The following is a 17,244-nucleotide window of genomic DNA, read 5'->3' as shown; positions in this document are numbered from 1 at the left end:
GTATATGGCCTACATGCTACGCATATATCATTTGGTGAACGTGAATCCTCATACTAACTCGGCTAACTTTATTACCATAAAACCCCAATCATTTATTGCCATTAAAAGGAACAAAATTAAACCGTATATTTCCCTTCTCCCCAACTTGGGTTAGAGGGGAAGGGAGGGTGTGTGTGTGTGTGTGTGTGTGTGTGTGTGTGTGTGTGTGTATGTGTGTGTGCGTGTGTGTACCTTTCACATTTTCCCTAATTTCCTTTCTTTTATAAATCATTCCAAATTCTTTATCATACACTAACTACGGCACAATAAAATTTACAAATAATTCCAACCTTACCCAATTCCCCTCACCTGGAAGCTGTGATGAAAGTCCCCCAATACCACTGAATGCCGTTGTTTGATTTGGGGTTGAAAGTGGTGGAAATGCTTTTGCTGGTGACTGAGGTGTACTGAACGCAGAACCCAAATTTGGAGGAAAACCCTGCATGCTCTGGGTGTGAGGGGCAGCTGAACCACCTATACTAAGAGATGCCATTCCAGCAAGAGGGTCAATCTGAAGAAAAACAAACACGTATTGCATGTTTTGAGGAAAAGGAAATGTAGCAGGAGTATAGTAAGTCACAGTAATACCTCTGTATTCTAAACACTTTAACACCCACACAATCATAACAATGATAACAATACCAAGTCTGCTTGTCCATTTTTCATACTAGATACAGAGTAGGTTAAAGAGCTAAGTCCCCCATAAAGAACCAGAGTCATAGGAAGACTACAAAACTAACAAGATAAATGCCCTCACTGTTGTTTGATTACTAAACTTTTAGTAGTAACATTGGGCAAATATTACATTATAAATCAAATGAAATTCAGCCTCTTATTTTACTTAAAACACATTAAAAGAATCTTTCATTTAAGACACATCATCAAATTTTATAATTTTCAGAGTTCAAAAGGGAACAACAACAAAATATGGTATTTGCAGAGATTAAGGAAAACCCTACCAACTGTACTCTAAGTGCTGTAGCTATGTACGAGACTACTGCACACCTTTATGAGTATGGGAAATGACAAGCAAATGTCTTATAAAGTAGACACTCAAGAATCTAAGTGCTTTTCCTTCCTTAAACCCCAATCTGCCATTCAGTGCATCTTAAACCAAAGTGGAATATGTTGCTCCCAAAGAGAATGGGTGGACGATGTCGGGGAGTGACTTAAATGGACCTTGTTTGTAAAAGAGCAGCTCAGCTGAGCGCTGAAGAGCCCAGTTCTTTCCTCTAGCACTGTTGCCTGGCCCTTGAGCTACAAGTAAGACATCAGATTCAAAGGCAGCGCTCATTTTCTCAAGAGTGTAACTCTAATTAAAAAAAAAAAAACCCTCTTCATTTACCTAAATAAGTGTTTTGTTTTTATCTTTCCTCTCAGTCATATTCTACTTGGTTATTAAAGTCTATTCTCAGTTTCACTGCCTATGGAAGAAGGATCTCCTTTAAAATATGTTACACATGCAGGTAACTGAAATAAAACTCAAGCTGCTACTAAAGATGCAGGTGTTTGGTCTATTCTGAATGTATCAACCAAAAAAAGAAGAATCTGTTACCTGAACAGGAGAAATGGCATCTAAGCTGCTAGCACTAGGAGGGCGGCCTTTGGGCATAACTCCAGGTGGTGGCTGTCTGGCCTTATTCATTACATTACTGCAATTGGCTACCATGGTGAGGATAGTCTCGGATAACTCCTGAGAAACACTCCTACAGGGAGAAGAAAAATGAGATATACGCTTGCTATTTCCCAGAATGCCTAAAGACACCAATCCGATCACCAATTACCATGCTCTGAAGCACACGGCTACAACTGTCTGTCACCCCCTTGCACCTGCCACTTACCAACAGGATTTTCTGAACACTAGGTTATCTTAAAACTTCTGGCAATAACTGTACTTGACAAAGACATTTCAGCTACTGAATAAAGATGTTTACTAGAGAATGGGAGCAACATCTCTAGCAGGCAGGAGTCTTAAGCCAATATACTGCTTAAATCCAGGTGTTTAAGACTAGACCAGCTGACACAGCTAAAATGGTAACAGTAATGAACCAGTACACTCAAAACTTAGGAATTCTGTAACATCAACAATGTAAGTAGACAAATTTAACAAAAACTACAAAACAGGAATAAACAATAAAATCCCTCAATAAAATACAAGCAAATGTAATTCTATAGCACACTGTGTGTACACACACACACACACAAACACACACACACACACACAACTACCATGTGAAATTTAAGATACAAAAATCTAACCTCTACAATCTTACTAACATAAGAGATCACAAACTACAAGAATTAAAAAAAATAATCTGACAATCTTATCAAACAGTATCAAAAGATCTTTGAGAAAATGCTTTCATAATAACGACAGACTAACTAGAACTGTAATCCTAAGACTCAGGAAGTTAAGGCAAAAAGAATACTTTAGTAGTTAGAAGTCAGTCAGTGCAATACAGCTGAGACTTTATGTAAATGCCGAAGGAAGGAAGGAGGGAGGGAGGGAGGGAGGGAGGGAGGGAGGGAAGGAAGGAGGGAGGGAGGGAGGGAAGGAAGGAAGGAAGGAAGGAAGGAAGGAGGGAGGGAGGGAGGGAAGGAAGGAGGGAAGGAAGGAGGGAGGGAGGGAGGGAAGGAAGGAAGGAAGGAGGGAGGGAGGGAGGGAGGGCGGGTGGGCGGGCGGGAGGGCAGGCAGGCAGGCAGGCAAGCCAGCCAGCGTAAAAGGCAGAGGGAATTCATCCTGAACAAGGAAACCTATGAAACCCCCACAGGTATCAATACATGTAAATAAATCACTTAACACTTTCCCCAAAATCAGGAACAGAACAAGAATGCTTCGTTCCTACCATTTAAGAAAAAAAGAGTAAGAAGGAACTGGAGATGGCTCAGCGGTTAGAGCACTGACTGCTCTTCCTAAGCAACCGCATGGTGGCTCACAACCATCTGTAATGGGATCTGATGCCCTCTTCTGGCCTGCAGTCACATATGCAGGCAGAATGCTGTACATAAAATAAATAAATCATAAAAAAAAAAAAAAAAAGTCCAAGAACTAAAATACAAAGACACCCCAGATTCATGGACTGGAGGCCCTAATTTTATCAGGACAGCAATTTACCTCTTAACCTATTTTCTACAAACCTTTATCTCATATATCACTCCTAGTCATATCTCAATCATTTGTTTCAAAATAGTTCTTCAAGGCCCTATTATGAGCTACAGATGAAAAGCATCAACTGTGACTTCCAGAGCAGCTTTGCAATTCTGCAGGGACGTACCAACTGACTTTGAAAATCACATAAAAATTCAAGGAATTTGGAAGAGTTGGAAGGCACCTAATTAGCTTCAACATAAGTGTTTACTAAAGGGATGTTTAATTAAGACAATATGGTAGAGCAGTAAGAAGTCCTAAGTATTTCATGGAAGAATTAAGAACATGAATAAACCCACACAACATGGCATTTTTAAGAAATCAAAAAAAGACAACATTTTCATTCATTTCATTGTTGTAACACACTGTTAACATTGTAGTATCTTAGAACTAAAAACCAACAGATTTTTTCTTACTTTCAAGACTAGGTCCCACTATTCTCCCTAGGTGGTCAGGAACTCAAAGAGATTCACCTGCCCTTCGTTCCACAATATCATTTTCCCAAACCTCACTTTCTCCAAATAAATTACGGTTAGACATACTTTTTGAATTGATTGTCTTGATTAAGAGTGTCTTTCCACATAGCCCTGGCAGGTCATGAATTCAATCAAGACCAAACTGGCCTCAAAACTCACAATGAGCACCAGTCCCTATCTCCTGAGTGTCTCGGTGATTGTTAAGAACCACACCAAGCCTGGTCCAATACAGTCATCTCAAAGTATTCCCAAGCACATTCTCCTTACCCTGCACAAGCCTGTAGACAGGCCAACATTGTCGCTAGTGTTTCAGCAGGAAGTTGAGCACTTTTGGGCTGATCTTTCTCTGGGGCAAGTCCACCCAAAATAGAAGGGCACCTTCTTTTTAAAAAAGTCATACATGCTTGTATAAAAGGCTCCTAAAAAAAGAAAATTCTTCAGTGTATTTTACATTTATCTTGACTTTTAGTTGAAGAACTAAATACAATTAACTACCATCTACAATAAACAACATTTTAGATGTCATCTTAAAAGGGTACCTCTTGGGACAGGGATATGGCTCAGAGGTTAAAGCAATTGCCTAACAGGTCATGAGTTCAATCCCATAGCATTCTTTTTTAAAGATTTATTCATTATATATAAGTACACTGTAGTTGTCTTCAGACACACCAGAAGAGGGCATCAGATCTCATTAAAGATGATTGTGAGCCACCATGTGGTTGCTGGGAATTGAACTCAGGACCTGAGGAAGAGCAGTCAGTGCTCTTAACCACTGAGCCATCTCTCCAGTCACCCCAAAACATCTTTTTAAAAAATTTTGAAAAACGAGCATTTCTTGGACACTGCTTACCCCATGCTCTCTTATCTTATCTGTTAGCCACTTGTCAAGTTTGAGGTATTCACGCCGAGAAGCGAGTGCAGCAAGGTCAATAACAAAGGCAAATGGAGTGCCGTTCAGCAGCATCGACAGGGCCTGAGGTGAAACGCCAAGTCAAGTAATAGCCGTTTCTCTGTACTACTTTCTACTTTCCTTCTTTAACAGACATGTCTACTAAATAAAATATCTACTACTTGCTTGGTCACACAGTTTTTCTTAAGGGAATACTCTATTTAAAATTAAAGACCCATTTAAAAGGTCATCTCATGCCTACCTTCGTAAGTTAACTACTTGGCTCTTTTTCGATTACTATGAAGAACAAAGCGAGGGCACAAATAATAACCTCCCCCAATTTCAGCATCTGCATCCAAGCTTCATGTACCTAAACACAACTTTATAACATAGGATCAACAGTGATAAATATTCTAGATTAACTATCAGGATATTCTAACGAGTTTGCAACAGAGTTGAAATTAACCTACTTTCTACAAAATCCTACCTTATAGTTTACTCATGACCAAAGGCTGGTTGTACAGCTCAGGGGTGGAATGTTTCCCTACCATGTCTAAGTCCCTGATGTTCAATTCTAATTAATACCTCCAAAACAAGCAAACAAATCAGCCCTTGAGACAGATGTACCGATCTGAAATTAATCTCGTTACTGTTCAATGTTTAAGCTTCTAAATCTTAATTCAAATGAGCTAGTTACATGTAAATATTCTTAACAGTTTAGTAAAGCGCTGTTCCTCTGAAGTCACCTTCAAGTCCTGGGCCACATCAAGTATTCGAGACAATTTGGCCTGGTCATACTGCTCCCCTCTCATGTACCATTCTGCCATTGCATGCATTATAAGTTGGCGAATTGATGGAGACTGTCCCTAGGAAAAGAGGGAAGGTTAAACATCTGGAAGGCATTACTACAAATGCCCAGGTAACTTCCCACGTTCTACTCATGAAAGACAAATGTATCAGCACAAAGACTCAGCCAGGCTCAGGTGCCGAGTGACCCGGTGACGCTCTTCACACCCTGCCAAACCTGGTCAACCACTTAAAAACCATGTTTTCTTTCTATGCGTGTGGAAGTCTGCTTATTCATTTTCAAACACAGAAGCAAGCCCTAAGAAGCCAAGTGGACTGCTGTGTGCCTGTCATTTCGGCATGTGAGACGTGCGCTCATAACTACTGAGCCCAGTGCTTCTATTTTCAGCATCATGAGACCCTGACTGAAAAGACTTAAACATGAGACAAAGGGGGAGTTAAGGCAGGTGCACTTGGCACAGTGGCACACTCTAACTCCAGAGTCCCAGGATGGGCAGAGACGCTTGTTTTTCTTTCCTGTTTTTCCCCCTTTATGGAGTGTGAGGGCAAAGGAGACATTTACTTGTTAAGTTTAGTCTATAAAATTAGGGGTGTAGGGATAGAGAAACCATTCAACAAGTAAAAGTGCTTGCTTTGAAAACATGAGGCTAAGTCCCTGCAACATTAGTGGAAGCAGGAAGCTCACTGGGCTTGCTGGCTGCCAGGCTGGCTCCAGGTTAAGAAGAGCCTGACCCTCTGAATGCTCATACAGTGTGTAAGCACACAGATATCACAACCACAACAAAACCTAGAGAAAAGGTCTCAGAAACAAAGTGATAAAAACACATTTTTTTATTTTTAATCTGTTACTTGTCGTTATTTATGTAATTAGGAAAGATGAAAAAAATGGCATTTGAAGTTATCTCTGGGCTGGGGGTTAGAGCTAACCTATCAGAGTGCTTGCTTTCTTAACACACTCAAAGACCTGTGCCACAATCTGGGGATCCGAAATTGAGCAATTCAAAGTCTTTCTACATAGGAATTTCAGTCCAGTCTGCGATACAAGTGACTCTCAATTACTGCTGAAGGTAACAGCAGGACCCTATGTCCCTGTGTGGTCACAGTAAATATGTGACCTCTTCATGGACATCAGAGTGCTGTCACACCAGGGAGCGAGTTTTAATATCTGCATCCTCGCCCCTTGGGACTTTTATAGAAATAACAGGAAGATCCTAAAAGATGAAAAGCCTGTTTGGGGTTGGGGATTTAGCTCAGTGGTAGAGCGCTTGCCTAGCAAGCGCAAGGCCCTGGGTTCAGTCCCCAGCTCCGGAAAATAGAAAAAAAAACAAATAAAAGCCTGTCTGGTGATAACACTGAGATGTTTTGCTTTTAAATTTATCTTATGTGACTATCAGATGTATTGTGCATAATGTGTACGCCTGATACCACTGGAGATCAGAAGAGGATGCTGGCTGCCCTAGAACTTGTGTTATAGACAGTTGTTGGCTGCTGTGTGGATTCTGGGAACTGAATTCAGGTCCTCTGCAAGAGCAGCAAGCACTCTGTGACTACTGCACCACCCTCTAAGCTGACAGTCTGAGATTTCACAGCACGTCACTACTGAAATGAAGAACTCATGACTTGTCTTACCTGCCCATGCCATGCATAGTGCAAAATAATGGCAGAGTTAGGATGGTTTCCAAGGAAAATTGGCATCAAAGTAGAAATGAGTTCATGGCGTAGGGTGTGCCAGGAGGTGTTGATTTGAAGTAAGGCCAATACCAACATGTCTGGACAGTGTTTGATAGGGAAGCTGAAGAGTTGTTTCACTTGCTCATACTGCCCAACCTCTGCAAGCCTCAGCAGAGATTCAATCAAATCCAAGCTTTTCCTAACAAGAATGAAGAGAAAGGCTTGATCACTTGAGATACTAACTCTACTTTTTAAAAGTGACATCAACTACAGAATAAAACGACATACATCACATTTCTACCATGCACTGGTATTAGGGAATACTCTTAAGTGGTTGCTGTGGATTTTAAAAACTGCATGCTTCAGGGGTTCTAGACAGGCAGGAAAACACCTGCTTATAAAATGTGTAAAGTCCTTGGTTTCATAAATGCATGTATGTGTTGGGAAGGGGCCATGATGCTATGCCTATAGATTAATTTTAAAAGAAATCAAATAAACAACCAGTAAGTGATTTGCATAATCATGGATCTTCATTACCAAGACGTTTAGGACTGGTGTGAAAAAACAATGATATTTCATAATAGTTAAAAGTCCTAAATAGACACATAAATAACACACAATTTATATAGTAAGATTTCTACCAAAGTTACAGCCTTAACACTTAGATAGTAATGCAAAGGTTTTAGTATGGTGTAACGGTCAAGTCCACAGCACAAACTAATTAGAGTCTGGTTGGTTTAAATCATATCTAAAAACCTAACTCTACATTCAGTCCACGAGGGAAATGATCAGGCCTTAACATGGACTGTGCTAGCCGACAAATGATGCAGCAATGGCAAAAAATGACCTGAAAGAACTTACACTAAAGAGTGTGTGGCGGGGTTGGGGATTTAGCTCAGTGGTAGAGCACTTGCCTAGCAAGCGCAAGGCCCTGGGTTCGGTCCCCAGCTCCGAAAAAAAGAAAAGAAAAAGAAAAAAAAAAGTGTGTGTGGCTTATGTCTGCATTCTGTCCCTGAAATGCCAACCAAAAAATGCCTTTTGAGTCAACTAGATTAAAATGAGGAAAATACCTAAATATCAGACTCATAAAGACAAAAACTGAACTAGCAACAATGTAACTAAAAAAGAACTTTTATTCAACATCCTTTATTTAAAAAAAACTTTACTAAGTCACTTCATTAGCAATAAAATTTCCAAGCTGGAGAGATGACTCAGAGGCTAGGACCACTGAACCTCTGGCTGCTCTTCAGAGACTCTGAGTTTAATCCCAGCACCCACATGGTGGCTCACAGTCATCTGTACTGAGACCTGGTGCCCTCTTCTGGTGTGCAGGCAGACATGGGGGCAGAACACCGACTGCATATATAATAAATCTTAAAAATAAGTTAATTTTCTGTGCCTTGCTCAATATGAGCTTTTGGAAAGTTTACCATGTGGCAATTTCTCGATTGTCATCCTCTGGTGGTGCTTTCAAAATATCAGTGGCAACAGTGTGACAGGGGTAGTCGGCAAAGCAGAAGACTTCTGGGTTTATCAGGGAATGCTGGATGAAGGAGAGCTGGAAAAAGAAGACAAAGTCCTTAAGTGCCACAGAGAACCAGGCATGCTGAAAACCACGAGCCTAATCTTGGGGTTGTTAGATAATGGCTCTTCAAAAACGAGGTGGGAGGGAGCAGGGAACATCTGCCCTTTGAACAGCAGGTAACTCAAGAGACGGAAAATGACCAGGAGACGGTCTTGGGAGATGAACATCAATTAGAGTTTGACTGCTACACCTTACAGAACTCTCATCAATTCTGAAACTGTGAAAATACAAATATAAACCAGAAGGCAAGCAACACTTCCTTGACCTTTGCTATCAATGGGTAAACTGCCTGAGGATTATTATCTCCTCATTCTACAGCTAAGGATCATTCTTACCTGGCCTTCCGCATGTTTCCAGGGCCTATATATAAAGTCCACTGGGAACACTTCCATGCCCAGACCCCTCTGAATGCCATACACCACATTGTGAAGCCCTTTGCTATCACGAATTTGAAATCCAGGATGGTCCAGTTCATAAGTTACTTCCTTGAAATTCAAACTCGGGTTCTAAAAAAATGAACACATTTCAAAGTTAAAAGAACAAATACAGTCAAATATTGGTGCTTTGGCCAAGTGAAAATAATACTGAGTATTCTATTTAAAATAACCACCAGTATCAAAGATGTTTAACGGATTTTAACAATCTTCTTTTTAAGGTTTTTCATTTTGTTTTGGCTTTTTCCCAGACTGGATCTCATATTACATAAAAACAAATAATAATAAAAATAAATAAATTAAAAATTTAAATAAATAAATAAATAAATAAATATTAAGCCCCGGTCTAGAACTCACTATTTGATCAGGCTGGTCTTGAACTCAGAAATTAGCCTGATTGTCTGTTCCCTCCCCCCCAAGTGCTGGGCTTAAAGGTGTTCAACACTACCAACTGTTCCTTATAGAGTCTGGATGCGTGTACTTCAGAGAACAGGCTTTAGTCTGCATAACATACTGATGGGTTATCTGCTTCCAAACTGGAACACAATGGAAACAGTAAGGTGCCAGGCAAGGTCCCGGGAAGGTTGTCGATTTCTCAGTATTTCTGATGCTATGCACCACTGCACTATGCATGTGTTATACATTTAGTATAACAAGTCTACAAGTCTGCATGAATACAGACAAGCAAGATATAAAAAATTAGATGGGCAGGACAGCACAATTATAATTTCAACACTTAGTAGACTTACAGGAAAAGATTGAGAGTTCATAGTGTGACTTTTTTTTTTTCACTTTTCTTTTTTTCGGAGCTGGGGACCAAACTCGGGGCCTTGCGCTTGTAGCAAGTGCTCTACCACTGAGCTAAATCCCCAACCCCGTGAAGTTTTAATACATTAAAATGTATTCATATTAGTGGAGCTGAAGTTTTAACCCAGGGCCTCATTCATGCCAGGCATTTACTCTACCACCAGTCCTATTAAAAAATAATTTTCTATTAAATAGATTTTCTTAAGATGTACTTTTATTTCCTGTGTATTTTCCTTGCACGATGTATTGCACCATGTACATGTAGTTCCCATCAAGGTCAGAAGTGGGTACCTGATACTCTTACAGACAGTTATGAGATATCATGGGAGTGCTGGGAAACAAATGCAGGTCTTCTCAAAGAGTAGCAAGTGCTCTAAATCTCTAAGCCCTCCCTCTCCAGCTCATTTTCCAAACAGAATAGCTTACATGTGTGCCCTTTGGAAGTCTTTCAGGCCAGGCACAGTGGTGCTCATCTGTATAACCAACATGCCAGAGGTGAAGTGAGGCATCTCTAAGTTCAGGGCAGCCTGGTCTTTACAGGAAGTTAAGGACAGCCAGAGCTGGGGTTGGGGATTTAGCTCAGTGGTAGAGCGCTTGCCCAGCAAGTGCAAGGCCCTGGGTTCGGTCTCCAGCGCCAGAAAAAAAAAAAAAAAAGAAAAAAAAAAGAAAAAAACCAAAGGACAGCCAGAGCTACATATGAGATTCTCATCATTTAATAAATATAGAAAATATGAAGAAAAAAACAGAAGTCTAACAATGAAGTATACTTATAACCTGAGCCTTCACCTCCAATTCCCAGTCCCTTGAGTGCTGTTCCACTATTTACAATGCTAGGGATCCGACAAAGGGCCCTGCCTCACTTAGACAAGTGCTCTACTGCTAACCTATATCCACAGGCATACTTATGTCTTCACACTGTAATTTTACTATGTTTAGGTAGACAACTACATGCCATTGTGTTACGGTATCTACAGTATGGTAATAAACTATATGGATTAGGTGGAGCAAGAAGACAAGGACTCATTCCTCCTAGACTTATATTTGTTAGTGCACACTATTCTGACTGAGGTGACAAACTTACCTAATAAAACAGTTTTCAGGGGGTTGGGGATTTAGCTCAGTGGTAGAGTGCTTGCCTAGCAAGCGCAAGGCCCTGGGTTCGGTCCCCCAGCTCCGAAAAAAAGAAAGGAAAAAAAAAAAAACAAAACAAAAACAATTTTCAGGGCTGGAGAGATGGCTCAGTGGTTAAGAACACTGACTGCTCTTCCAGAGGTCCTGAGTTCAATTCCCAGCAACCACATGGTGGCTCACAACCATCCCTCTTCTGGTGTGTCTGAAGACAGCTACAGTGTATTCATAAACAATTTTCAGAATGTCACTCCGTGTTAAACAGAGAAGTACTACTAGGAAATGTGACAGAGGCATAGGTAGGAGGACTTCAAGTTCCAAGCCATCATGGGCAACTTAAAACTCCACCAAAATAAAAGTTTTCAAAAGTAAACATAAAGAAGCAAGGACAAAATACCTAAGCCATATCAGATACTATATCAAAAAACAAAGCAGGAAACAAAATTAACAAAAAATACATTAAAGAAAAAGAAAAGGCCATAAGGGACTACAGTAGCAGTTCTCAAACTGGGTGACCACCTTCTGGGGGTGGAATAACCTTCTCACAGGGGTTGCCGAAGACCACTGGAAACAGAAATACTTACATTACAATTTTAACAGCAGCAAAACTACAGTAATAACAACAAAAATAATTTTATGGGGTGAGGGGTTGGGAAGGGTCACCATGACACGAGGAACTGTGTTAATGGGACAAAATATTAAGGAGGTTGAGAGCAACTAGACTAAGGAGATATCTCAGTTCAAAGGCTAAGTCCTTGAGTTCCTATCCCCAAAACCCAAACTTAAAGCAGCAAAACTGGGCAGGATGATGGGCACCTTTAATCTCAGCACTGGGAGGCAGGTAAGCCCTCTCTCAAAACAAAACCCCACATGTCTATAACCTCAGTGCTGAGCAAACAGTGCCTAGAGCTCATTGGCCAGGAACCCTAGTCAAAGTGATAAGCTCTAGGCAGAACAAGAAACCTTGTGTCAAAAAACAGGATGAGGTTGGGGATTTAGCTCAGTGGTAGAGCGCTTGCCTAGGAAGCGCAAGGCCCTGGGTTCAGTCCCCAACTCTGAAAAAAAAGAACCAAAAAAAAAAAAAAAAAAAACAGGATGAAAGGATAGGGAAATGGTTCAACAGGTTAAGGTGCTTGCATTGTGTTAGCAACCTGCATCTGAATCCCCAAAACCAATGATTTTACAATATAATTACTCCTGTAATCCCAGTGCTCCTTCAGCAAAACGGGAAACACAACTCTTAAAAGAATCCCTCAGGTTGGGGATTTAGCTCAGTGGTAGGGCACTTGCCTAGGAAGTGCAAGGCCCTGGGTTCGGTCCTCAGCTCTGCCCGCCCCCCCCTCCCAAAAAAAAGAGAGAGAAAGAAAGAATCCTTCAAAGTCTAAGCTGCCCAGATTGGAGAAGGCAGTACTCAGACTATGCAGAATGACTAACATAAGGTTGTCTTATGACTGTCATTTGCAAGTCTGCATTTACAAACACAGACACACAGACACACAGACACACAGACACACACACACACACACACACACACACACACACGCCTATCAACACATAAAACCCAAGGCATTGGCTTTTGATTCCTAATGCTATGAAAAATTAAGTAACTGGAGTAAAAACCACTAATTCTGTTAAATAGCGAATTATGAGGAAACCATGATTCTCTGTAACTAGGTCTTCAAAGTTACAAACATGGAAAACTAAAAATGAGAAATAGGCCAGATACCTTGACACCTGGCAAGAATAACATGTATGAAGTCTTAGACTCGATTCCTACTAACACACCAAGTCTATTCGGATCTGCTAGGCTTGGGGATGCCTGTCTCTTGTCCCAGCGCTCAGGAGGTAAAATCAAGGAGCTCAGGGGCATCCCGCTCTACACTGTTCTACCCAGCTTCAGACTAGAAGGTTTAGGCTCGTCTTTCCTGCTGAGTGAGACTGCACACAGGTTTCGGCACGCTAAGTAAGCACTCTACCACTGAGCCAAATTCCCAACACAATGTCAACTAACAAACGTATGACTATCTGCTCAGTTTGTCTCAAGACAATCTTACATGAATGATGTAGGAAGATCAGGCTGGTCTCTGCTTGTACACTATTCCTGCCTCTGCCATACAGGCATTTATCGCCGCTCCAAACTAGAATTTGTAGTTCTCATATTTTGTTCTTTGTTAGTTTATCAGTAAGATGTTACATCCGAATCCAGTGTTCTTCAGCTACATAAATGTCATGGACCCTCATACTCATGGTATCTAATTTGTCCTTTATGTTTTATGTAAGCACGTCCACATTTTTATCTGTTTCCTTTGCATGGAAAGCCAATTAGCTTATGAATAATCAGAAATAGAATATGATCAATTAATGTATATCAAAAAAATTTTTGTTGCATTTATAAAAAGAATCCGTGCCTGTCTTCTCAATAATTCTTTAATGATTACTTGTAATGAGTTAGCCTATCTCAGAACCTGTCTGAAGAATAGATTTAAACAATAATTTAATTCAGAACTGTAAAAGTAGAGTCTACACAAATAGCTTACTTATGCCAGTCTCAAAAACAAAACAAAACAAAAAAAAACCCGAGTCTAAAGGCATGGCCACATATCTGTCATCAACGGATGGGTGGGGTGGGGACAACACAAGAGGTAGACCTATGGAGGTCACTGGCCAGAAAACCTACCTAACTAAAGCAATTACTCTAAATTCAGTGAGATACTCTTACAAAAGGAGGGCTTAAATGTGATTATGCACTGCTTAATGTATAATCATTGTAAATGCTTTTGTTGCTGGAAAGCTGAAATATTACAGAACACTTGCTCTTATTTAGCTGTCATAGAACTTAGAGAACAAACAAAAATACACCTTGAGGTACATAATGCTGATATGAATCTAAAGCCCTGAGCGAACGTACTCACCAGTTCTTTAAGAACATCGATCAAAACCTCTACATTCCACGTGTGTGCCTGTGCCCCCTCGCTTTTATCTTTCCCATCACTCCAGATCCCACTGCCGGGAGCAGAGATGCTCTGTAAAAGTGAAACTCTAATTAGGTAAATCCAACTAATAAATGTTTTTATCTCTTTAGATCAATCGTATTGCACTTTAATAAACAAAATAAAATAAAATAAAATAAAGAGGGCAGGATAATAAGTCTTTTGGTATAACAGCTGAATTCAACAAACCTGTAATGGAATACCATCTGTTAATCCTGAGTGAGTCCGAGCCATCATTCCCAAGACCCTGGCAACCTGGGCAGCTGTCACCTCCCGAACACCAAACTGCATGATTATATTGCGACATTCTTCAATACTGAAACAACAATACAACTTTAGCAGTATGCTATCTACCACCTCATACACCACGCACGACTAACAAGGGCTACTAATAAATGAGTGGTATGAAGCCCTTAACATAGGGAAATTTATTAACGTTTTATGTTATTTTATGCAACTAGAAACATGAATCATTAGCTTAAAATAGTAACTTCAATTTTTTAGAATGAATTAACTTCATTTTTAAAATTACAGCGTATGTGTGCCCGCTCGCTGTGGAGTGTACACACAAGAATGCGTATCATTTGTGCAGACATCTGAGACTTTGGCTGAAATCTATTTTCTCCTCCCATCAGATAAGTTCCAGAGACTAAACACAACACCTTTCTCAGCTGAGTTCTCTTACCAACTCCAAAATAGTGAATAGCACATATAAAGGTCAATCTTTACTCAATACTTGAAAACCCTTGAAAATGTGCCTGTCCTTTTCATGTTGCTTCTAGAAGTTTAAAACAGTAACGTGGATGCATAACAGTAAAATATGGCTATCCTGGTGACTAAACAAAGAACATGGTTCCTAAATTTTAAAAACTGGTAAGGATAAGAAGCCACAAGTTCAAGAGTACAGCTGATATCAGCATTAGACGAGTGTGGAAGATTAAAGTTCTGAGCACACGATAATTAAACAATTGTGTGCTTGTTTCCAATAACCAGGATTAAGATAAACCACAATTCTGACATGTCTTCCTACCAACCTTGCACAAAAGCCATAGCCCACTTCTTGCATGAAATCAGCCAGAGAGCTCTCCATCATGGTCTTAGCTACCCCTCCAGAGTCAGGCAGAATCCTGTCCATTAGAATGTCCCGTTTTTCAGGGTATAGGAGTGGTGCAAGCACCACAGGACAACGCTCTTGGGGAAAATCTGAAGAAAGAAAGAGTATTAAGCAATTAAAAAAAAAAAAAAAAAAAGTCTAGAGGCTCAAATAACATAAGAATCTGTGTGGTGCCCAAAGCCCTGGGCTCAATGCCTAGCAACACAAACTGGACATCTCTCCTGCTATTCCTCTAAAATCCCTTCAAGCCCAATTCTGCATGTTTATTTTCAAAACCAAGCAGCTTAGGGCTGGGTGTGGAAATACACTCAGGAGGCAGATCTTTGTGAGTTCAAGGACTACATAAAAAGACCATGCCTTAAAAACACTTTATTAAATTTTCCCAATCTACTCCACATTATGACCTCAAGCCAATCCTAGAATTGAAACTCTGGGTATCTCAGAGGAACTGCTTACTGTGCAGATTCCAGTGGCTGGTTATCAATTCATTACCATATATTAAACTTTCACAAGAAGATGATTCCCATTATGAGGAGCAGAGTCTGTTATAAGTCTAAAGCCTGTGTCTGAGGTTTATGCAGCTTAAACTGCACCAACAACAGGAAGTAAACCACGGTCAGAGTTATCTTCTGGAAGGATTGGAGGTCGGGGATTTATTGATCTTTCTAATTAAAAATAGCCTGTTACTGTAATGTGGTCATCCTAAAGGGGAGGAAAGGCAGCAGAAAATTTTGCCCACTCTTATACAACAGTTCACTGAGTGAACTTATACACAAAAACATCACGATGGAATAAAGTTACTTATACTTATTCTTTAACAAAGTTCTACTAGTACTTTTATATTAAAAATTAGTCGGGGTTGGGGATTTAGCTCAGCGGTAGACTAGCGCTTGCCTAGCGAGCGCAAGGCTCTGGGTTCGGTCCCCAGCTCCAAAAAAAAAAAAAAAAAAAAGAAAAGAAAAGAAAAAGAAAAAAAAATTAGTCATTATAAGACCAAAACAAAGAAATAGGAGATCTTTATCTCTACTTACATGCGACCCTGTACTCTTTAACGGCAGCTGATGCTCACCCTTACCTCTGCGCAGCGTCTTGAGAAAGGCGTCTATCTGCTCCTGCCCGACTCCAAAGGCCCCCTTCTGCCCAAAGAGGAGGTGGGAGAGCAGGAGGTGCAGGACCTCTATTGCTATATCTTGGAAGCCACCTTCTTGATTTCCACTGACGTCTGCGTCAATGTAAGAACGCAGAAGATCTGGAAGCTTCTGCTTAATAAACTGGGCAGCTAAAAGTAAAATAAACCAAGTTATTTTTTACACCATAGTAAGTAAAATATCAAATGTCCAAATAATCGCCTTTTGTATGCACCAACATGCATTTTGCCTCTCCAATACGTTCACAGAACTCTAGCTGAGAGCAACCAGACAGTGACTGATGAACAAAGAGAAAGCTTACAAGATGAAAGGGTTCTGAAATCAGTTGTACAGCAATGTGAGCATAACAAAACACAATTACATGTTAAAACACAGTTGGAGCCAGTTATGGTAGGACATGCCTTTAACCTCAACACTTGTGAGGCAGTCTTGAGGCCAGCCTGGTCTACACAGGAGCTATAGGATATCCCTGGGATACATTAAAAAAAAAAAAAAAAAAAACAGAGAGACACCCAGACTTTATTTTACAAAAAGGAGGAGCAGCAGCACAAGGGCTGGGTCAGGCACAGCAGCACATGACTATAATTTCAGCACTTAGGAGGCTAGTGAATTTGAGACTGCCTAGGCTACATAAACAAGACTTTGTCTTAAAAACAAAAACAAGGGCTGGAGAGATATTTCAGCTGTTAAGAGCACTTGTTACTCTTGCAGAGGACCCAGGTTCTGTTCCCAGCATGCATGTGGCATTTCATAACCAGTTCCAGAGGGCCTGACACACTTTTATGGCCTCCTCAGGTTCCAAGTATACAAGTGATGCACACACACAGAAGCAAAACACTCAAATGTGCATAAATAATAACAATAACAAAACTAGCTAAGGACCCACCCAGGGATGTAGCTCAGAGGTGAGTCTTGTACAGCTTGTCCAAGGCCCTAGATTTGATCCCTAACACAACCCCGCCCCCCCAAAAAAAGGGAAGGAAGAAAGGATCTTAAACTTTGGATAAA

The 17,244-nt window shown here is 40.4% G+C and overlaps 1 protein-coding gene and 1 non-coding gene across 12 annotated transcripts in view; both read right to left on the bottom strand.

Annotated features, from left to right (window-relative positions):
* Cnot1 (CCR4-NOT transcription complex, subunit 1) overlaps nucleotides 1-17,244 on the bottom strand; it is a 91,347-nt gene that overhangs the window by 41,654 nt on the left and 32,449 nt on the right. For all 11 annotated transcript variants that reach the window (XM_039097544.2, XM_063277847.1, XM_039097549.2 and 8 more), the window contains 12 exons: nucleotides 16,164-16,367; nucleotides 15,009-15,177; nucleotides 14,164-14,290; nucleotides 13,897-14,007; nucleotides 8,951-9,121; nucleotides 8,461-8,588; nucleotides 6,989-7,229; nucleotides 5,299-5,418; nucleotides 4,514-4,636; nucleotides 3,931-4,082; nucleotides 1,595-1,745; nucleotides 349-550 (listed from right to left, as the gene is read on the bottom strand). In XM_039097544.2, the coding sequence (XP_038953472.1) occupies nucleotides 349-550; nucleotides 1,595-1,745; nucleotides 3,931-4,082; nucleotides 4,514-4,636; nucleotides 5,299-5,418; nucleotides 6,989-7,229; nucleotides 8,461-8,588; nucleotides 8,951-9,121; nucleotides 13,897-14,007; nucleotides 14,164-14,290; nucleotides 15,009-15,177; nucleotides 16,164-16,367 (1,899 nt within the window). The remainder of the gene's footprint in view (nucleotides 1-348; nucleotides 551-1,594; nucleotides 1,746-3,930; nucleotides 4,083-4,513; nucleotides 4,637-5,298; nucleotides 5,419-6,988; nucleotides 7,230-8,460; nucleotides 8,589-8,950; nucleotides 9,122-13,896; nucleotides 14,008-14,163; nucleotides 14,291-15,008; nucleotides 15,178-16,163; nucleotides 16,368-17,244) is intronic.
* Nucleotides 1,211-1,331, bottom strand: LOC120098682 (small nucleolar RNA SNORA50). Its single transcript, XR_005497106.1, has one exon. It is a non-coding gene; the product is annotated as a small nucleolar RNA SNORA50 (small nucleolar RNA).

This window comes from Rattus norvegicus, chromosome 19, assembly GCF_036323735.1.
Source record: "Rattus norvegicus strain BN/NHsdMcwi chromosome 19, GRCr8, whole genome shotgun sequence".
NCBI classification, from domain to species: domain Eukaryota; kingdom Metazoa; phylum Chordata; class Mammalia; order Rodentia; family Muridae; genus Rattus; species Rattus norvegicus.
This window is presented reverse-complemented; position numbering and strand designations above follow the sequence as displayed.